Raw genomic sequence first — 23123 nt, forward strand, 5'->3', positions numbered from 1 at the left:
CTATAATCGATGCTCACTTAAACGACAGATGCTACAAACGGGTGCCATCAATCTATCCCCTCCCCCCTGCCCACCATCCGATTCGTACCCCTGAGGGCCGAATTGTTATTCACGTTCCATTACCTCAATTTTTTAGAGCCGAGGTGCCTGAAAAGAAACCCTTTCACTTATTGTGTCTCATTCCTGAATAGGTGGAGGGCCATCGTAAAATTAAATTTCTTTAGATTATTCATTTTTCCCTCTTTTCCCGAGTCGAGTGTTTATACAGGATCCGGTACAGATGTTGTACGCTACACGAAACTGCGGGAGTACCTTACAAATAGATTAGCTGATAATATTGCGGTTTACACTCGAATGTTTTCTACATTCTTTTTGTACGGTAGATAATAAAACAAACAATAAATTCAAAACGTTAGCACGCACGAGCGCGCGGTATGGAGTGCGCCACACGCGACAAGAATCATTCAAGAATCGATTAAAGTCCGCCGCACACGTACGGGAATCGAGCAAACATCGAGAACTCAATGGCCCGATCACGGGGTGCGTTGAGTCACGTCCCGCGGACCAATAATTCAATAAGAAGCGATCCAAGCGCCGAGCCACACCGTTCACTTGTATCATTGCAACTAAAATGTCATTGTGTATCGCAATCGTGGTAATAACATTACAGATCGCGTAAACGTTTTGTGATCTTGGATGCTGTGAATTTGGAGGCAATAATCCCTTTTTAAGGGGCCGAGAGCCGTACAGCCATTAAAGATATTAGCGACCGGTTGGTAATTAGTTAGATCTTTTAAACATAACAGTGTGTTGTAGAAATGTTATACGTTGGTTAGAGAATATAAAGGCGAGTGAAGATCAACGGCTTAGTTTGGTGAGCGCCGCAGTTCCCCTATCACAATGGGTTACCGCAGCTTAGAAGCTGGAACAAAGCGTCATTATGCGTTTGGCTCATTAAGTGAATTAATGAATTCGAAGGAAGGATTTTTGGCAAGCGCACCGCTGATGAGGCTCATCATATTGATGGCGGTAGGGACCCACTGCGGTGTTTTGTGAACCCGTTGGCCTTTCGTTCCGTGTGTTAAGCTTTCATAAATATTACATTCATTTATACATCATAAAATAGAAAATCCAAACCAAGACTAAACTTTATGACCGGCTTAGATATTTTAACGTTATTACATTTTCACCTATTATATTCACATAATTATTAAATAACAATCTTTATTTTTCAAACAGAATTTGGTACTTCCTTCACACAAACATCACATGGAAAACCCTTCATTATTTACCTCAAACCGTGTGTGGGTGATTATTATTACAGTGAGTTATTTTTAAACATTTATCAAACGAGATTACAAAATTTGGTTGATTTTATCACCAACCTTCCTACCTTAGAAGTAACTAAATTGGGATACTTGAAATTAAATCTGTGTCTCAGGCATTATCGGCAGCATACTATTCGTAATCGAGTGTACCGTTCATGCACCGCGGCAACACTGCGCCACCGTAACTTCATTTTAAGTAGAACACTACACGAGTACACACACTCGCGTAAAATAGATACACAATTATGGAACGGCTAAACCACATCTTAAGCCGTTCTGCAAGCTGGCTATACGCTAAATGCAAACGCTGTAGTGGCAATAAATGCAGAGTCATTGCATGTAGGCAGAGCACTTATTAGAGGCCGTTGCGTCGACGTCAAGAGCTCGTCGCTTGTGCTGGACACAATATTACCCTTCTATATTCAGCTGTGGATTATTGAAGAGTTACGTATATTTAGATTGCTAAAAAAAGCGTGTAAATAATTATCCTAACTATCCATCCAGTATATGACGTGGTAAAATACCGTTGTTATACTTAATTTACTCTACTAATATCCTACAAAAAATCTGTGTTTATTCAGTTCACAAATCTCCAACAAAACGCTTGTCACAATAAACATAACGTCATTCAAACTCAAATGCTTAAAACTCACAATGAGTGTTATCACGATGTGTCACAAAACACGTTGAAACCATAAGCAGTCTACTAACCGTAATAAAAATGTTGTTGAACATTCTAAAAGGACTTGGAAATGCACGGTAATGTTTTCAACCACGTAGATTTTCAAAGTACAGACCGCAACTGAATTAGCCTTGCCAGCCTTGCATTCGAAATAACAATATCATTTTATTCATGCACAAATTATAATGCACACGAATAAATTCATTTAACATCATGATGGTTTTAAAATTAAAAGGTGAAAGTTAAATCAGAAAGCATTCGTTGTAACGTAGTTACAAAATGTGTAACACATTTAATACGGATATCCGTCGAGCGAACTCTGCATCGAACTCAATTTCTCCAGTTAAAATATTAAATCAAATTACACCGAGCTCTCCCTCTCTCTCTGTAGCGAACATTATAGTGGACACTTAAAATTGATTGCACTGCAAACTAAGTTGCACTTAGGGCTTCAACTGAAGGTACATAAATTAGTCTATCTTCCCCCTTGATAGTGATGAGTGTCGACTGCACTAAACGAATTACTTTCTTAGAAATCTAGCTCGAAAATTGCTTGCTTTTTAATCAACTTGTTTAACTGTTTAGGTTTGCGATTAACTCTAAGAAATGCTTCATTCTAGATAGCTAACATTTTTAAGCTTTGCACTAAAGTCAAGCTTTTCTTCGCTCGGATACATAACGTGTTAGGTATGTAAAAAATACAAAAACAGTTTGCCTACAGAGTATATTTAAAGACGTCTAAAAGAAAGTTTAAAACTACATCCGATGTTAATTGCACAACAGTTGAGCAACTTTTGTTTATTTTGTAGATAAATTCAACGCTCTATTTAGCTCGATAAAAAGCTTTCCGAAGTCTCGGGCGAAAGGAATTCACTGGAAATATTGTTTACATTGTTGCCAGAAGCGCGATTTACCTCCGATATAAATTCAAAAGGGTGCCAGCTGAAAAGAAACGCCTTTTAGTTTAATGAATTTAAGACCAGACACGTATATGTAATACTGTTCACGAAACTCGAACACTGCATTAGCATGCCGACTCACCTGTACTGAGCTAAGTTAAAAATCGTGTAGCACTTGCGTCCCGTGTGGACGCCCGGCCGGGGAAATGGGGGACTCGAGGAAAATAAGGAAAACCTTCCGCTTTTGTGTAACTCGACTGCATGCGCTGCATGCCCACCGAGCGAGCTATCTCGATCACACCTCCCGAGTTTACAATTCCAAGCTTAAAAACCTGTTTCGGAACCATTCGAGCCGTGAACATTCGCGCTGCATCGCTTTTCAAAACGTTAAAAAAACACCGCACTGGGGATTTTTTTAAAATGCACTGTCAATCTCTCATGTTCAGTCAAACAGAAATAATGCCATTGTAACAGGATTTAATTTCGAAATGTTCAAACTAATTCCGTTTTCGTGTTGCGAGTGTTTCCGACGTCGGCGATATCATATACACCTGTACAATTCAATCTGCACAAAAATTACCCTTGCACGTTACTAATGATGTGCGGAACATTGTTATCTGTTGTGAGGCACGTAGGGATCACGTCATTGAATGATCGCCGCACCCAGATTGTTGGTTATCGTAACCCGAATTTTCTATTTGATCGAATCTAATCGTCCGGCGCGGCGCGGCGAGGCGGTGGCCGACATTACAACACGTCGAGGCGACGCGACGCCATCCCGACAGTTCACCAGAAAATTACGTTACCATTCCCTCGCACCGGTTCAGTCCGTTCTAAAATTCCGAAATCCCGTTCCAATTTCGAGGATAATTCTTGAGAATTCGACGTAGAATTGACGTCCTGCGATTTGAGATACCTCTGAAAGTCGCGCAGAGACTCAACTTTTTATAGTTACCGACAGTAAGTTAGTTTTGAAAGAATCGATTCTTACCTTGCCGCCGTTTCTTCTTTGAGACAGTTGGGTTAATGGAAGTTTGTTTCACTGATTTATTTTCAATTTTAAAACAACGCTTTGTTTAATAGGTTTCTTTTTCTTTAGTATATTCAGTACTTTTATTTAGTATATTCAAGTTTATTCTACTAGTCGTAAACCTTTAACGAAGCAAGCAGAAGAGTAAACAGTGATCGTCTGAAACTAACTTGAGTCTGAATGTGTTTTGAGACATCAAAAATTGCAGCTTAAATTTGGTAAAGACGTTAATCAAACACTGAGAGGTGAAGTTTGTCCGAAGATTGTATGAACTAAAATTCAGTGGAACCATGGACGACGGAAATTATGAAGTTTGCCGCTTCTGCTTGTTTGAGATCAATATGATTTTCTGGATTTAATTCACTGAGCAGTTCCTTTGACCGAGCTGTTTGAAAAAGACAAAGCTAAGGAAGTTCCGTAGAACTTCAGAGCAAAACTAATTTCGTTCAGGTAAAACCAAAACGTCTCGAACATTGATTTTGTTCAGATGTGACGAGTTAAAGTGTACTTAGGTATACTCGGTTTGCATTGCTTTTGAACCCACATCAAGGCAAAGTTGACGCATTGGGACCTTAATTACACATAGAGGGTCGGTCCTTTTTCGGGGCTACCTTGGCAAAGACCATCACAAAGTTTGTGAATGCTCACTGGTGTAGTATTTACAGGCATTTTCTAATATTACAGTTATTTCATAGACTGAGTAATAGAACTATTTGAACGACTAATTGACAAATATTTAAAAAAGTACTAAGTATTTAAACATGTAATAAAAAGTTTAATGAAGCTGATTGTCGGCATTGAACTATGCCCATCAAGTCTGAATCTGTCCAGTGATTGTAACTACTACAAAACCCCACTGAGTAAGCAATTCAAAATCCATTACCGTGAACACACGTGATAGTCCCGTAACTGTTTCAGCGTAGCGTGCGTGACACGACGCGAGCGTGAGCGACGTGCTACGCCACTGCTACGCGGATCTTTTGTTCTACGACGTAGCGTCAAATCGTTGCTTTGGCGAACCATGCTAGCTGAACTACTTTGCATCCCGGCACTATTGTTTTATTTCATTCTGCTCCACACGCATAAAGGTTTTATACTGCTTTTATAGCTCCACCTGAATATTGAAGCGCTCAGTAAGATTCTTTGAAAGCGTCCCGGCAGAAAATCAATACAGGTGCACAAACGAATTCGTCAAAAAAGACAATGAGTTTGCAAAATAAAAGTATGACAAACGGCAAAAATAAGTGACGTACCCATATTTATTCGATATCTGTGATGGGAGCAAAAGGAATATTGAAAATCGATGTACTGAACATCAGGTGAAACTGGAAAAACTAACGAAATTACGAGAGGAATTTGTTTACACCGCCAGACAAGCGTGTGCGCTGGTCTTAATTGCATTTTACACCGAGCGCGCTCAACTGTGTCGGCAGGCAAAAAAAACATTGTCAAATTTCTCTGAGTAATTTAATATGAAGAGCAACCCCGGAATACCTCTGTAAATATACTGGGGAATGTCGAATAACAACTTTCTATGTTTGTGTACAGTGTAGTGCACAGGGGAGTGGAAACGAATGCCGTAGGCATGCTTGCACCGGTACGTACCCACCGACCCACCGAGACAAAGTATGCCTAGCTGGGGGGCTCGCCAAAAATCCACCCCGATCATTATTCGTTTTTCTCCTGTGATGTACGAATACTGGAATATTCCCTTGTTTTATTAATTTAAAACAGATTAATATTCTGTTTGTACTTCTTATTAGCCAATGTCAGCCAGAGGGTATAACAGACAGGTAATCACAATTTCATACACAAATTTTACTAGCTCAATTTTGGCAAAAATGTTCTTAAATAGTAGGGGCATTAAGATGCATACATAAGCCACAAGTTGTCCAGTTATTATAGCGCAATTGGTGAATACAACTTGTGTACAGTTTGTAAGAAGCGAGTCGACTGGAGGTAGCGGGTGGAGTGTGGCGCGCACTTTATCCTCGCTCACCGACAACTTTTGCTCATTTGTAAGACGTCAATAAAAGTTTCAGTCCGCTGTCCCCGCTCCGCTAGTTTTAATAATTCTACAAATAACTTCACGCCAAAAATACATTACGAGAAAATTGAACTTTCCACTTCATTTTTATAGGTCGGACACCTTCTAATTAGTCTCCATAATACTAATTAAAAACAGTGACTAATGCCTTTTTTAATCTACTTAATAAAGGTGGCTGTTTTCCTTTTCATATTTCTCATAATGCTTGCGGAAAAGGTTTTTGAAGTTCCCTTTCGATTAATTACCCTCCCTGTGGAGATAAAACGTGGGTAAACTGTAACATTTTTTGCCCTGCGGGGAGCTTATTGATCAGTCTAAATAGGTAGGGCGGAGAATCACGGCAACGTTACCTCAAGCTTAATAAATGATGTGTTTGTTTCGTATGTTGTACTTGTTATACACTGATTTATTGTTTGTTTTCTATGTAGATATAAAGGAAAAAAATATTTGGGCTTTTACCCGATTAAGAGTAGTTTTTGGCAAAGTAGCAAAGAAAAACAAAATGGGACATGGAAAAATACAGCAACAATACTTGTTCACGTGAGCCGTATAACGATGGATTAAAGAGAGGAAGCTAACCGATACTTTCATATCGCAAGAAGAAGTCGATCACAATAAACTGGTAACTGCCTTAATTGTTCCCTTTTGCGCCAACCGTTACCTGATAGAATAGAAGAACGACATGGACACAATAAAACAGTTTAATGGATAATTGTCCGTCTGTACGTCCATTGTGCTGGCCGACGGGCACAGAATTGTGATTCAGTTATGCGTCCGGACGCAGGTGGACTTGTGGTACGAAGTTATCATCTGTTGAGTATTTTACGAAGTATTCATCCACTTTTATTCGATGCATTAATGCACTTTACTACTGAATTGGAATACAGATTTTTATGTAAACCCACTTTACATATTTCATATTATAATGAAGTTCACTTTGTAGTTTTCGACAGTGCCAAAACCGATTCTAAAATATTCACTAGTCTTTACTACTAGACTACTTTTGATTTCAAGTGATATTTATGCGGTTGAAACGGAAACCTGTTTAAGAAAAGTATCAAAATATACCCAACTACTTAATACAAAATCAATGTACTATAGTACCAACCATTTATCAAAGCGTTATCGTAGAACATTATAAACTTAACCTATACAAAGATGTTTCTATTACCACTAAAACTAAACAGGCAGATACCGTACATTGTTTATGAGAAACCAATTTTGACCGCTTAATACATTATATGGAGAGTTCTAGAATTTCTGAGAGCGGCCATTTCGCAACTAATGGATCAATTTGGATCATCTAAAAACTTGTAGCGGTTTTGAGGTCACAAGACCTCACTAACGACGCATATTTGCTCAAATTCCAAAGTCTATACATATATTTAGTGTGTATAACTAAAAACTTAGAAACCCGGATAGTTAAGTAACTCTGAGAATAATGTGTGTTAGAGTAATGATGTACTTCAATTATTACTGTGTTGAAACCTTTTAAGATCGAAATGGATATTCAATAAAAAGTCTGATCTAAAATGAAACCATAATAATCAAACGAAAATTAAAAATTATAATTTGTATTTTTTTCTCCTTTGTGCTTAACGTATTTAAAAATACGTGAGACAGCATTTCTTAAACATATTTTAAAACACAAAATACTTTACATTCGTATTTAACAAAAATACTTTGCAAGTCGCGCCTAAAAATAAGGGCATAAACAAAAATTGTTTTGTACTCTCTTTCATTGTTAAAAATGAAAATAATTGGATTCCTAATAAATATTCTACTATATAATTGTTCAAGTTAATTCGAGACTTAAAACGAAATTCTCGACACAAAAGGCATTCATAAAAAAGTCTAGGGCCAGATTTGTACTGATAATGGAATACATGAGTATACAAAGGACATTGTGTTTTAAACAAGCCTCAAGGGCATGCAAAAGCAAATGTATTGAATACACGACATTAAAATAACATGCATTTGAGTCTAATTATGGTGGTTCTTGCAAATTATAGTTTTTGAACAATCTTATTTCAAAATCTCGAATGTGTAAGTCTGGAACTTTTAAAAAACTATGTACTTGTAACGCAAATTCAGTTATGACGTTTAAATCAATTAGATAATAATAGTTTCGTTGACTGGAGAGACGTATCACATCTGCGATGAAAACACGGAATATGAAAGCAACTAAAATAGCCCATTCCGTCTACACAAATAATATGGCATTTCTAAATCATGCTCTCAAAAGCATACAGTTTCCCATTTATTATTCATTCCAGTCAATATCAAATGGACGGTCTCGATATCAACTACTTACGTGTAGGTATTACTATGAAAATTCATACGAACCTCCTGGGAGCGATCTATTCCTTTCTATACTAAATGCAAATTCAGTACTTTGACGTCTAGCTAATATCTTATTCTGTTTCAACAATATCGTAGAGTATGCATTAGGGCGTGTGTTCTTATTAGACGGGACCCTCGGTGATGGGGGCACCAAAATATAGGTAGAGTTCTGGTATAGCCATTGTATTGAAAATAAGCTTACGGCAACGATTGAAATAGTCATTTTTGAGCCGCAATGTTAAATCATAGATAGAATGTATTGGAACTCAAAAATTTGCTGTTAAAAAGCAACTCATTAGTAGCCATATTATGACAACTATTACACAATGAAATGTAAAACTAATTTCAATCCTTTGAAGTACAGATGTAGTTCCCTACAGAGTTCATAAGAATCTTTAAAATTGTTGCCTTGTGTAGCATATGTGTTAAAATATTTTAACATAAATACGTTAGGTGGCATATCGAGTGTGGGTATATAACAAGATAATTGCGTCGTCAGGTCGTCTGATTGCAGGAAGACGTTCGTTATTAAACAGGAGATGCTACCCTCTCTGCCCATCCATCCGTCGTAATGCATTAATTGCCTCTTAGGACGCACTTCAACTCTGTTATAATTGCAATCATAGGTTGAACTACACATAACTATGAGCAGGCTACATTATGGAACATACTTCAAATTATTTTACTAAAACAAATAATATTTCGAAAACCTCAAGAGCAAGTAGGATGATCAACTTAAGTTAGTTGTGCAAATTTTCTATTGGTGAAACCATCCAATTAATCTATAACTATATTTTTGTCAATTCTTGTATGGTATTAAACTATTAGGCATTATACAGCAATCATATCCGTCTTCAATAAAAAAAGAAGAAGAAGGGGAACGCCGCCGCTCCGAGTTCAGGAAACAATTCGTTTAAATCGTCCAGCCCCATAATCCACCTCCGGAGTTTTCAAACAACTTTTGGACTGTATGATCGAAAATTCCCATTGGAGTATTACACTGTATCCCTTGATTAGGAAGGCCTATCAGCCGTGAGAGGGACCATCAATCATTTTCGCCATTCGATCCCGCGTACGTGCCTTGTGTCTAACCTAACAGATTGTTTTTCTGCCTTTTCCCGGTATCTAATGCGTGTGTTGCGATAGAAATTGTTTTTTGCCGTTATATGGCAATGGGTGATTGATTTGTATCGTCTCTTCCAGTCTTTGGTGGAATTGCGATTGATCTTTAAATATTGTTGAATGTTTTAGACTACACTTTATCAAAATCTGCATAACTTAACCGATAACTTGACAGAAATACAATTTTGAACCGAAAATCTTACCTTACCCAGTGGAAAAAAAATAATTTAGTAACAAACTTAAACATGAAATCTTTAATATGAAACAAATTCCATATGAACAACAACAATAACAAATTGAATCTTTGACAAAGGGTGAATTTACGTTAAGATTCTGCTGACGCGATATGTTGTGAACACATCGAATTGCATTTGCAAACGCAGCGGCAACCGCACGGCTCGTATGTATAATTTGAGTAAACACCGCTGGTATTAGCACTACAAATAAATACAACATAGTACGCCGTGCGAGCATATAGGCAAGTAAACAAACACTCGTGCACAGAACTACCCACATACAGAGCAACAGGTTTGTCATTTGTTACAGAAATGTGGGCTTTTTATCTCATTTATTCTGATATAATACAAGCTCAGTCCGCTTAGAAGTTCAGCAAATAATCTGAAAATAATAGAAAAAAAACTTAATATTTAATCTTACAAATGGGTCGCCTAAGTCAAAAATTCTTTAACATTATTAACATCAATCGAAATAATAACACTGGCCTAGTCTAGTTCGGTAAATTTATCAAAATTTCATTCTGTTCTATATTTCAAAAGTTCAGCCAAAAAACTGGTCTGTATAAGAATATTTCTAAAGAAAATTTTCTAAGAGAATTTAGGTCAGGAGTCGATGATCTGAGTATTGGCATTAGGTGCGGTGTAACGAACCGACTGAAGTACAAATCTTTACGACGTGTACGAAATATTGCATACTGATAACTCGTAACATTTTATATGTATTGCTAATTTGTCGTAAAAGATAGAACAGAATTTATTTTTCAATCAAGTATTGAAGAGAATCGTAACACTTACAATATGAAAAGTCAGAATACTTACTTTTTTATAACTTTATCCCAAAAGATAATAGTTTTTGTTTCATAACTATTGAATAAAAAATGTCCATTGATTGCTCAAGTTCTAAATCCTCAAAGATTACAAATTTGATTTAGCAGAATTTCTAAGAAACAATCCAGTAATTGTTTGTGAACCACTCAGAGAAAGCTTGAGTTTGACAGATGGCAAGCGTTAGAGATCCTTTGTAACCGATGTCTGTAATCCTAGGGATTCCACTGGGACTTAGGAATAGCTTCGAAACGCTCTATCGTGGAGTCAAAACACTGTCTTCTTGCCAGGGAGGCTATTAAGAAAATATTCTTATATTCAGGCATAAAAATGTAAGATGTTATATCTGTATACTGTGTGTGTCTCGGTGACTGATTTGAATTCTGTAAATATCAAGAGAATTTAAGAAAGTAGAGTATAACCTTGGTATAGTTTATATGTGGTACAATATCCATAAGTAATTTTACAAATTGATTTTATAAACAACGAAACAATGGGATTTAATCTAATAAGAAAACATGGGCGAAAACAAAATTAACAACACCGACTCAACACAGAAATAAAATCAAGCCAACTTTTACCAAACTCATTTATACTAAACTTATATAAGAAATCTTCTGCCCCATTAACTAGGGTAGTTTCTCAAAGGCTATCAGACACGCAATTACATATACACATTCGCAATAAATAGATACTATTCAGCCCGCACTATCAACAATGGCCTATAAAAATAATATAAAAATATGTGGCACTATCCATCTCATTCATATTCCGTTATGAGCAAAAGAGAAAGACATATTGCATGACAAGGAGAGTGAAGAGGCCAGTAATAAAAGGGTGCCGTTTCAAGAGCATTTGAGACATTACGACGTATCGTTAGAACTGTAATAAGCGTTTGTTTTAGTACCTATATCTTCATGGTAGCGCCTGCCTATCTACCATGAGCAACATTTACCTCTTTATGCCTCCCAAAGAGTCTAATCGTGAAACAAAAAGTATCGTGTGTTTACATAATATTCTCGTAAGGCCAGAATTTTAGGGACATGATCACACTATAAACTAAGATTTAAAAAAGTTATGTTAAACCAACTAAACTCCCAATAGCAACTAGAAATTATTTTATTGTCGCAGCGATAAATACACGGAATCACAATTTAAAAATAATTCATCAAACTTAAAACTAATATTTAGAATAATTTAAATGTTGGCGGCGTGAAATAGTGGTCCTTGATCCCTGGCTGACTAGAAGCGCGGGCCCTCGCAGGCTCGTAATCTAGAAGCGTCACCAATGTCACATTTGCATTTTATTGCTAAAGTTTCTGGCCGCAGAACGCCTATTTTTATGGTAAACTTATTCAAATGCACGACGACGTCATAAATTGGGTAAAGGGGTGTCCTGGCACGGCAGGCACTGAAAAAGTTTGCGAATACCGATCGTACCTCGATGGACGTCACGTTTGTTATTCCACTTTTGATGTCCCCATTTAGGAATTGGCCACACGACAGCTCTGCTCCTATTAATTCCAAAATTTATCGAACAAGTTTTTTAGCATCAGATATTTAGCGTGGAACATAATAAAATGAACGGCGATCATGTCGTGACAAAGGTTAATAATAAATCAACCGCACAACGGAGACATCAAAAATTCTCCCGTGACATTAATTTTCCAACGATTGCTCTTTTGACATTTAAAAATGCGAAATAATAATAGCTCGTACCCACGATTGCTGTTATTTTTTCAGTGAAAATCCTTTAAATGTCCGCGACTGACAAATCGCGTATAATATTTTGACGTTTCGTTAAATGAAACGCCGCCGACCGTTGATAGACGTACCACAGAATACCTATCAAGTAATAAAGCAATCAACTGAAACTTTTTTAATTAAACCCGACTACCACACAAAGTTTATTTCGGCACGTAATTCAATACCACCCGTGGATATTTTATGTTAAAATAACGTGTTTTATCACCGGTGTTGTATAATGTTTGCAATGTGTCAATGTTATGCTAATTATTATAAAATAACCTTTATCGTTTAATGTAATTAAATGAGAATATCAGTACTATCTAAAATTATTTGAAATTATTAAAACGTAACTGTGATTTTAATCTCACTCTATCGTTGAATTTTAATCGGTAAAATCTAAGAGGTAATAATTAATGGTTCACAGTATTTATTAGAAACACTTTCATATAAATATTATACAAATAAAATTCGTCCACGTCGGCGACGTGGGTGACTTATTAATCAGCCTCCAGTCAACATGACGGTTTTGACACAGACTCGCTGTACCCTACATAATGGAAGGAAAAGCTACCGATTTTCTCCCACTGAATGAAAATCAATTTCCTACAGTTGGGAAAATTCATTTATCGACCACCTGCGCTCCGGTGCTCGATCAAGCGGATACCAATACAATGGAGCCCACGGTCTAATCTTAAGAAAGGCGCTTTTAAAACGTTGTTGTCAGAGATTACCTACCAACCTTATAGAAAAGTCTGTGTATCAACCCGAGGCGGTCCCGGCCATTCTTTGTCACAAAAACATACCGGTATAGATGAAGTTTGGACATCCGTCAATCGTTGACTTATTCATGTCACTACCTGTCGCACACAATGGAAACAGTTTTATTCGAGCTAACTGTAATGTAAATGTGAATCGGTAACTAACGTGTTTCGGCGAGCATGAATAAACAGTTCATAAGCATTGGCAATAGAGAAATAGTCCGCCGTATTGCTTATTACACTAAGTGCCCATAAATTGTTCGGCCCGCTGCCGTTTACCGTAGGCAAGGATATAATGAGATCGTATTACAGATATCCGTGCCACTGTAATATTTTTCAATAGAACCAATGCAATTTTATTTCAATTTCGTTTCCTATTACTTTTCTGCTTCGGCGTACAAATATCATTTAAATTGTAAGCACTCTGTAACGAAATCGTTGCTCTAGTTAGTTGTTTCACTCGGTCGCTGTACAGTGGAGAACAACTTGTGTATGCGTCACCGTGTTAGTTCATCTTGGTGAATTACATGAATGTTTAATCGGGGGAGTCGGAATAGCTCAGTGACAAGCAATGTATCGCGTTTGGACTACAAGTGTCAAAGTTTCGTTAGCCACGGTCTCGTGTTGGTAAACTAAACAACGCGAAGGTTGTAACTGTCAAAGTTATTATTACCCGCCCGTGTTTCAGTTGCGAAACGTTCCGACTCAGATGAAGGTACGTTCAACTCAGTATATTCAATGACAAATGAATTTAATTAAAGTTTGCGCGACATTGATCTTTCAGACGGAACTCGTTCTGAGAGCTGGAATTATTAATTTTAATACGAATAATTATTAGCAAGCTGTACTTTAATATTTACGACACTGTACTTTTACTAACAGCTCTTTGTTTTCCCTATTATAGAAAATACGATCGCCGGTTGGCTCGCGCGTCACTTGCACGGCCATTACAAACAAAGTGACGATTCATTTTAAGTTATGCTCTATAAACATAATTACTTGGATTCCTAAATAACGAGTTTATTGCATTCAGTGGGTCATTATACAACTTTGAAGTTAACACGCTAGACGTTGCTATTCTGAAAGGTTGATCGTACTCTACAGCTTTTAATTATCGATTCCCCAACTAAGAGAGCACATTGAACAGTGAAAGTACTTTTCGTTTAACAAAGCGGTATTTAGAGTTGAGTACTTCAGTTTAATGAGTATTTAAGTGCGAGCAAACGACCGTTGTATCGGACACGGCGCAGCACCAACTTATAAACACGTTATGTATTTCGCTCTCTACAACTTATTCGTAATATTTTTTCATTCAAGTACCATTAGACGAATAAAAATTGCTTTCATTAGTATCGTTCGTCTTTGGAATGTATTTTTTATGACACCAGCACATTGGAACGAATTGCAGAGAACTTTTTCAGTATCTTACACTAATTAGTGACCGATACGAAAATACGAGCTAGTGATTTTTATTTAGTTCTCCTTTATAACCAGTGAGTGGCGACTATCAATAGCTACTATATTCTCTCATCATAGTTGTACTCATTGTGTTCAGAATGTATGTCATTTAAAAGATGGCTTGAAACGGCGACTGTCGTTTGCGATCAAACATTTTCTCCATCTGTTTGTAAGTCTTGAGAATGGCGAAAAATAAAATGGAGAGGGGTTTGGGAACATTATCGAAGCGGATCGGTACCGGGGTGGCTTTCAGTCTTGTTCCCGAGGGATTTCGGTGAATGTATTCCATCCAGCTCGGTTGGAAGTGTCAGTGCTAGTCGGCTTTAGGGTATCACATCCCAGGCGATTAAACAACGATCTTTCTTGTCCCCAATACGATACATTTACGTTTTATTACCACCAAGCACTTCAGCCTTTGACGCTACAAATGAAGGGGACAAAACAAAAATATATACGCAAGGTATTATTTGTTGAACAGGTTAAGCACCTTTAGACAGGGGACACCAATAAAATTATTTTGAAATTTGTTCACATACGTGGAGATTAACATTAGCTATCCCTTGTAAGCCGATTTATGAATTTTAATAAAACTCGGCCATTTTTTAACACCTATTGTAAAAGGTGGATTAAGGTGGCCCTTTACACAATTTAGTTTTCGAAGCCAGAGCATTTGATTGATTGGTTTAGGTAAAACGAAATCGTAATAGAAATCGTGGTGTATTTTTGCGAGTGTTTTGACAGGGGCAAATTAAATATATGGTGTGAATGTGAAGGGCTGATGGCTTCTTACAGCAAAATTCCATTTGGCTGGCGAGGTGAATTGAATGCCATAAAGAATTTACAGTGGTCCTTTGACCCATGGAGCATTAACCGTAGAACGGGAACATTAGTGCGTTGACAGATGTTGGCTGCGGAGAATTCGAGGGGAGACTCCACTTACCCGCACATATAATAGTAGCGCCACTACGACGCTTCCTACCGCAATCAAATGAATAAGCTTGGGTTATAATGTTGATGTAATGTCCCCGGAATTCCATTAACACAAGTAAAATATAGTAAGGAAGGAATAAAATAATTTCTAGAGTAATTGCTGGTAGGAAGTGGAACTTCGCTGATGTAATAACATTGAAATCTACAAGTATCCGCTGATAACATTTTTTATTCTATCTGTTTATTACAGTCTTCTTATATGAGAAGAGTTTAAGGCTTTAACTCATATCCATCAAGATAAAAGATTTACATACTCAAAACAATATAAGCACACCTTTTCACCATAAAATAGCTAAGAAGTGTCACAATCATGGTTTATAGTCGTCGACCCTTTCTGAAGAGGCACTTTTTATTATAGCACTGTGAGTCTTTGTGGACCCTATTTACTTTACCAACGGCGTGTTTCCTTAGCTTCCCGTGACATCGAGAGGTCCCCAGTGCTACACAAATACTTCAGACCGTTTGATGATCATGTTGAGTAATGTTATAGCTACTTATATTATTAATAGATTACATGGCATCGTATGGTCCACGTTAGAATGAATTACTCTTAAATTAGTAGTGTGTCTATGAAAAACAAATCGTACACCGAGTTTAACACTCAGAATTTACATAAAAATTAATACTGACGGCATTCGCTACAGGCGCTGATGCGATTTTCAAACATTGTTGATAGCTAGGCAGTTCGACAGTAGAAATCGTCCCTCTGGTTAACGCTTAACAGCAGGAACACTATAATCTATTCTCTAGAATTTAGTAAATATAACCATACGTTTGGGCAAACGTTTCTCAGAGATTTTTATCAAAATAATAACAAAGGGCAAACACTAAACAATTAATATTCCAAAATATGACGCATGGCAGTCCAAACCACATCATAGCAGAGTAAATTATACATTTAATTGAATGTATTACCGCGCTATGTTTGACACATAACACTATCTCTTTTGACAACCCAATTAATATGGACTAATTGAATCCATTAACTCAAAATAATAATTTAATTAAATACATTAATTGTACGATGATTACTTACAAAATAATTTTTGAGTCTTCAAACTTACTGATATCGAAAATACATTCAATAAACTGTATTTCGCAGAAAGTGAGTTGATAAAATTGTACTTAATTAGCACAGCAAGAGGGCACATTGCTAAAAACTTCATCTGATCTAATTAAAGTTTTACATTTAAAAGTTATTTGATATCCTTCGTCAAGGTAGACGTGTTAAGTAACTAACGATATTAAGAAGGCACGATTATTTAAAAAGGTTGTTTTTATACGCCTTTGAGTTTCAAGCCTCACTAACGTTCTTAACGAAACAAGTACAAAGTTTAGTTGTTATCTAGTCTTACTTATTTGACTTCTATCTTGAGATAGATTGTGTTTTTAAGGATTATTAAAATTTTGCGTTTAAATGATGCTAACGTATTCGTTTACATTGCGCTAATATTTTAAAGATAAGTCGACACTGGAATATCTGACACTCGGCTAGGATCCACTTATATTTTGGCTTACAGCGTTTAGCTTAATAATAACTAACACAGAACTCATTAGCTGACTGTTAATTTTCTTTGTTCACAGACAAAATGTGGGGCATGGCGCCACTGGTGATACGGCTGGTGGCCGTGTCACTAGTGGCGCTTGTCTTTGCCGAGCCCGGCACTGGCGGCGACACCGCTGCGGCCCGGCAGCCGCGCGTGACGACCGCACCGCCCGCGCTGCCCGCGGTGCGGACCTCACCGCCCGAGCGCCGCAAACAAGGCCGTCAGAAGAACCGTCGTCGTACCACAACAACGACCACGACGACGGCAGAACCTGACGAAGATGATGATTCTGATCCTATTACCACCATGACAACCACAACTGTGGACCCCAGGACTTTCGACCACAGTACGTATCACTTGTTGTTTCTATATACCGTCACACGTTCGCAGGCCTTACATTGCAATCGCGGATTAAATATTAAAATACTAAAACGATTCGGTTTGGTAGGTTTTAAAGGAAATTAGGATATCAATGAATAATTACTTCTCAAAATACAATATGCCTTGACACATAAGTTTTGCAACACTAAATGCAGAGTGGAAAGGAAATGAATCCGATCGGCATAACTTTGGTTCTATCACAACGAGTATGTCCTTAAAGTTGGGTGCGGGGCTGTGGCGAGACGAATCCGATATCACTATTGAAACTCTCGCTATGAAAGTGCTGGAGAGCCGGAGTGCCAGCGAGGCACGGTTCATAGTTATTGTGTTGATAGGAGTCAAGTACATTCCCGACGTCGCGCGCTGTTAAGAACCACCAGTATGACCTCTTTAGACGTCATTTTATATACATTTTATACTTAAAGTCTTAGCGGGTTTATTGGAATAATTGTTAGTGATATTTCCTCTGTTTTAAACACTTTCACTAGAAGTTAGGTTTTAATGGCACCAATAATAATGTATTATACTAATTGTTCAAAAAAATACTTGCAAACGAGCCGCACAATAATATCCATTAATCACATAAAAGACAAATACAATCTCTCAAAAGTACATGTAATTTGTAAATCATATTCTATATTTAGATGAAGTCGGGATAACTCATGGTATAATTAAGCGCTCGTTACCTCGTACGTGAGTCGTTCATTAACTGATTAGCCCCCGGACACACCATGGCAAATAGAATGAGTTATTTTTGTTCATGGCCATTGCTGCGGAAAATTTTCCTCAACCAACCTTGTAAGGTGGACGAGCGACCTCCCTGTAGATACAACTGTTGAAGAAGCGATAAGTGATTAAACATAGTAATGTGTCCTCAAGTGTATTCCACGGTTTAGTTTTATTACACGCTGATGAAAAATAAATTACGAAATGAAATTATCACATCAGGCTCTTGTAATTATATTCGTTACTTTTTAGAACTTAATCGAAATTCTCATAAAAATCCTTCAGATATTTGGTTTAGCCTAAATTGTACAAATTCAAAGTTTCTCACAATACTCTACCAGCTCGAATATCGTCTTAGTTAAAGTCTAAAGGCGTAATTTTATTAAAATCCAAATTCTTGCAATTTCATCGTAATCCTTGCTCCTTCAAGTGTGAGGAGTATCAACGTCCATCGCGTTCTATAGCAGTTTTAAGTCGCATAGTTTAGCGCCCCCTCAAGGAATGCGTCGGATACGTGAGGACATCCAAATTGTTTGTCTCCAAACAACGGCCGAACGTAATTTGCGAGAGTTACTCCAGGGCACGGTCATCGAAGGAATGTGCTGAGTTAACGCGGTATGCGTACACCCTCCCGAAAACTGTTTTAATTTCAAAAATACCCACAGTTTTGGAAATATGTGGAGTTTTATAGCGGGTCAGATTTATCTATCTATGCTTAATTTAAATTTAGACGAAACCATACATAAGAAACAAGTGAAAGTCCATTCCCATAATTATATTGTATCAAGGTATAATGTGGGTAAATGAATACCCATATGATACGGTAGGTTAGCGCCGCTGCTTTAAAAGTTCAAAATTGTGTATTCAAATAAGAATATATGCTTCTAAAACTATATTTTAGGAAAGCGCAGAATCAATTCAGAGAATTTTTCGCCATTTGTCTTGTTGCGGTCACTAAAATACCACTTACTGGCGAGGGTCCATGGTTGTTGTTGCCAAGACTGTAGTAGGCTATTATTCAAGACGATCTCGAGTTTTGAATAAATATTGAACTCTTTCTTGAGCTGCGATTACTAAAAACTGCGCATAAATAAACTTTCCACATTTTCAAATCTAAATTGAAAGGCGTGGAGCGAGATGGGAGGCCGACCAGTGAGCAAAAACCGTTCAAGTGGTGACGTGAGATTGTTTCCTTCGATCATGCTGAAGGAAAATAAAAACAGTACAGGTCAAGTTAGGCTGGAAATCCCGTTCCCGTCGAGGCGGGAGAGGGGAGTCATTTCACGCCTCTTGAGCGCGTATCAAACCAATATTAGGTTTATTAGATAGATAGGCCATCGTGAAAAGCGATTTTTCATCTTTTGCCCTTCATTATTATCGGTCTTAGTTAGTTTCTCAAATAAAACGGTTTAAGCAGATTAGGGCTTATTGAACTGGAATAATTGACGATTTATTTGTGTTATTATTATGCAGATATTTTTTTCAGTCTTATGATATGTGTATTATTGAGAGAAAGTAGTAACCTACGCATATTTTATTTTCTTTTACTAGGTAACATTACGAGGTGCACTATTAAGTAAGCTAGCTCGAAACTACAAACAATAAAATACCAAATAAACCAACAAAATGACATAAAATGGTCAATAACTATTTAGATAATCTGTCATTTAATTCATTGATGCCAATAATATAGAACACCTAAAGTTAAGAATAAAGCGATCGTCTTTCATTAAATTACATTTTCAAAGTTACATTTTTAAAACAAATAGTTTGGTTTGAGTAAGCATTAAAAACAATATCCAAACACTTGATTTATGTCTGAAATAGCAAGTGTAAGTGGATTTATGCCAAATTTACGAGTATAAGCTCAAAAGTTTACAACTTCAAGAAAACACAAAAGAATTTCTTACCTACAATGATAATACGTCCTGAGCTACTTGGCTTGCTGCCATTTTACATAATACTATTTTTAAATCAGTATTGGAACGTCGTTTCATTCTTAAATGATGCTTGAATAAAAATTTCTATTACCATGTTTCCAATGATAATGACACTTAAAAGAATCTCGTACTCCCTTCGAAATTAGGGGAATACGCAATCAGAAAACAATAGCCGGTCGTGTTAGGACCCGTTACCTTATTTGCTTCCAACTGTAAAAGGAGGAAAAGATTACATTTTATTTTCGGTAACGCTCAGCTACTCATTGTAATCAACTACGGAAGAACCAATATCGGCTATAAACTGTAGCCCGTGTTGCTACGCCGTTCGTAGCAGTCTACGAAATATTGCTACGGTACAAAATTAAAACTTACATCACTTTTATGTGTTCTCCGACCATAATATCGTAAATATTCTGTTTTATATTTATTGTCCCCTGAATATATCAAGTATATTTTAATCCAATATGCAGATTCGGTTCGTCCATATTTCGTGCATGTGTACTAGTAGTTTCGTTGAGGCGTTTTTCTCGTAGCAAATTTATATCTTGGTGTAGAGTGAGGGTACTGGTTCTTGACATGATTTTTATGTTTTTTGAGTATGAGAGCGGTGGTGCGCTGAGCAACTGGCGTGGAATGAGGGACAAGCCTTTTTTCACGCTTCTGGGTTTGTTTCACAGACGGTAGTGCGGTGAACTAGGATGGTCGGACAGACGCGAGACGTCATGTAAATTGTATGAATGGAACGCGCCAACTATTCTCTCCGGTCAGATTTACGCCCGGCTTCTGCTTCTATTGTTACTTTGTTCACATAAATTAGGTAAAGCTAGTTTGGCGTTGAATGTCTATTCGATATTTAAAGTTGTTTTCCAATATTCTAGGCCTCAGAATTTATTACAGTTTTAGCGTTTTAGAGCGTATTTTAAAGGTATATTCTGGTAAAATTAAGCAATTTACTGCCAAGTATGAAGTTTTGATTAATAGTTAAGTCGTCCAGGACTAATTGTAACTAAAGCTGAAACATTGAGCTTACACAAAAATATACAGTCCGTAGAATTAACAAATTCAGAGACTTTAATCTAAAACAACTGAGGCAGCTAATTCACGATTGGCCCGTTTGAATAAAGAACTAAAAAGAACATGTGAACATTCAAACACGACTAGTGGAAATCGCTCTTGAGTGAAAAACACTAAACAAAAAAGTTACTACTACTCGGGAACAACCTCTTCAAACCGGTTCAACAAAGACCTGAAATTAAATTTACGTGGCGCAAAGAAAAAACTAGTTACAAGAGGAAATTGGCAGAGACAGTGACAAATTGTTCCCGCATGAGAACGGTATACCCATCCTGCTCCAACATACACAGGCGTGCATCTTCTATCCTCCTTACACTGTATGAACATGCGGTGCTGTAACATGAATGTACCGGAATAATTGTGGCCTTTTTCGGTAAATAGACAGCGTAAACAAACGCGCCTTTAGTGTCCGATTTTAAAACAATTTTGTATAGCAAACACTATTTTAATGGGCGATAAATAAAGTTTCGGAGTAATTATGAGGGAAATAAAAGTAAAAATACTGCAGAGGGAAAGCGATACACCTACAGTCCTACATCTGTAAAGCAGTGCTTTAAAATGAATAAACATTTTATTTTCATTATGCTTCCGATGTTTTTACAGTTGATCGTATTAAAGTAAATCTCGATACTATTTTTTATCATACAAGTTAATAACTTCTCTCACTTAGTAATGGCAAGCTTTACCGTTTTTATTTTAATCTTCGATTCAGATTTAATAACCATATCAAAATTGCAGCCAATAATCAACAATTATAGTAAAAACCGCTACATAAATTTATAAAGAAGTGAAAAAAAGTATTTTATCGTAATCTTCCTTCACAATACACCTCATAAAGTCGAAGGCATAAAGTCCCATGATTCTCATCTAAAATATTTAGTACTGAGAGCACTTTATCATAAGCACTAAACCTTACATGTTACCTACAAGCCAACGATAAATTGTATACGCGTATTATACGAGTGCTTAAGAAAGTTAGGTGCACCTGTCGCCTCGCTACAACCCGCAGTTCCGTGGACAAATCGAGCTGAGCACTCAGCCAAATGAATAGCTTGACATATTATATCTGCCTCACGAATACTGAGAACAATCCCTACAAATATGAACATGTATAGCTTTTTACTAAACACATGATTATTTGGTTAAAGTTTGCTAGTAGCTTTGAAGAAAAAGTAATAATTGGTTACCATAATCTTAAAGAAAAGTTTCATTTTACTCATTAGGAATTCGAGTTTTAGTTCTCTCTTGCTCATTCCCTACATTATTGATGTCTCATTTATCCTAATTAAATCAATCGTAAATGATTCAACAATATTTTCACGAAATTCAGCTTTAGTCTTGATTATGATAAGCGACCAGCTCAGTTTTCGTATCTAAATGGAAATTGAACGATCGTTAATTGCCTGTGTTGCAACATCTTGCCACCGGTGTCACGAGTAAACGTCAGTTACGAAGCAAAACCTCGCTCGCCATCCGAAGGATAGTATTTGCGGACGCCTCGAGCCCCTGCTCACCGACACTGTAGGAATTTCATCGTTATTTTGTCGCATATTTCAACAACATGTCCCATTTCCGTAAGAGGCTTTATTGTGTCCACTCCTGCTTTATTCGCCGTAACCATTTTTCGAAGCGGCTTGTATAATACATCTTCTCCTTACTGATACTTAAATGGCATTAAAAGCCAAGTGTTCTTGTTTATTCTTCGTTTTTATACCAGCGCTCCACGTGGATGAAATAATGGCAGCTAGGATTTCAATAGCAGAGGACAGGCTTTGTTAAGTTGTGTATTTCAGGGACAAAAGTTTTAATCCTCTTAGAGAACTGTTCAGTACTATTAAAGCACTTCAGCACTTATATTTAAAGATCGTTTTAATTCGAGAGACTGCCTTCGACTGTCGTGTAAATTTCACTTGAATATAAACGTCCTAAATCGTTTAAGAAGCAGCATCTATCGAACCGTCTTATTATTTTTAGTAATTGGATCTTTT

The 23123-nt window shown here is 37.0% G+C and overlaps 1 protein-coding gene across 1 annotated transcript in view; it reads left to right on the top strand.

Moving 5' to 3' along the window:
• LOC142986337 (discoidin domain-containing receptor 2-like) overlaps positions 1-23123 on the top strand; it is a 143700-nt gene that overhangs the window by 64930 nt on the left and 55647 nt on the right. The window contains exon 2 of the mRNA XM_076134791.1: positions 17052-17360. Within this exon, the coding sequence (XP_075990906.1) occupies positions 17057-17360 (304 nt within the window). The 5' untranslated portion in view covers positions 17052-17056. The remainder of the gene's footprint in view (positions 1-17051; positions 17361-23123) is intronic.

This window comes from Anticarsia gemmatalis, chromosome Z (assembly GCF_050436995.1).
Source record: "Anticarsia gemmatalis isolate Benzon Research Colony breed Stoneville strain chromosome Z, ilAntGemm2 primary, whole genome shotgun sequence".
NCBI lineage: Eukaryota > Metazoa > Arthropoda > Insecta > Lepidoptera > Erebidae > Anticarsia > Anticarsia gemmatalis.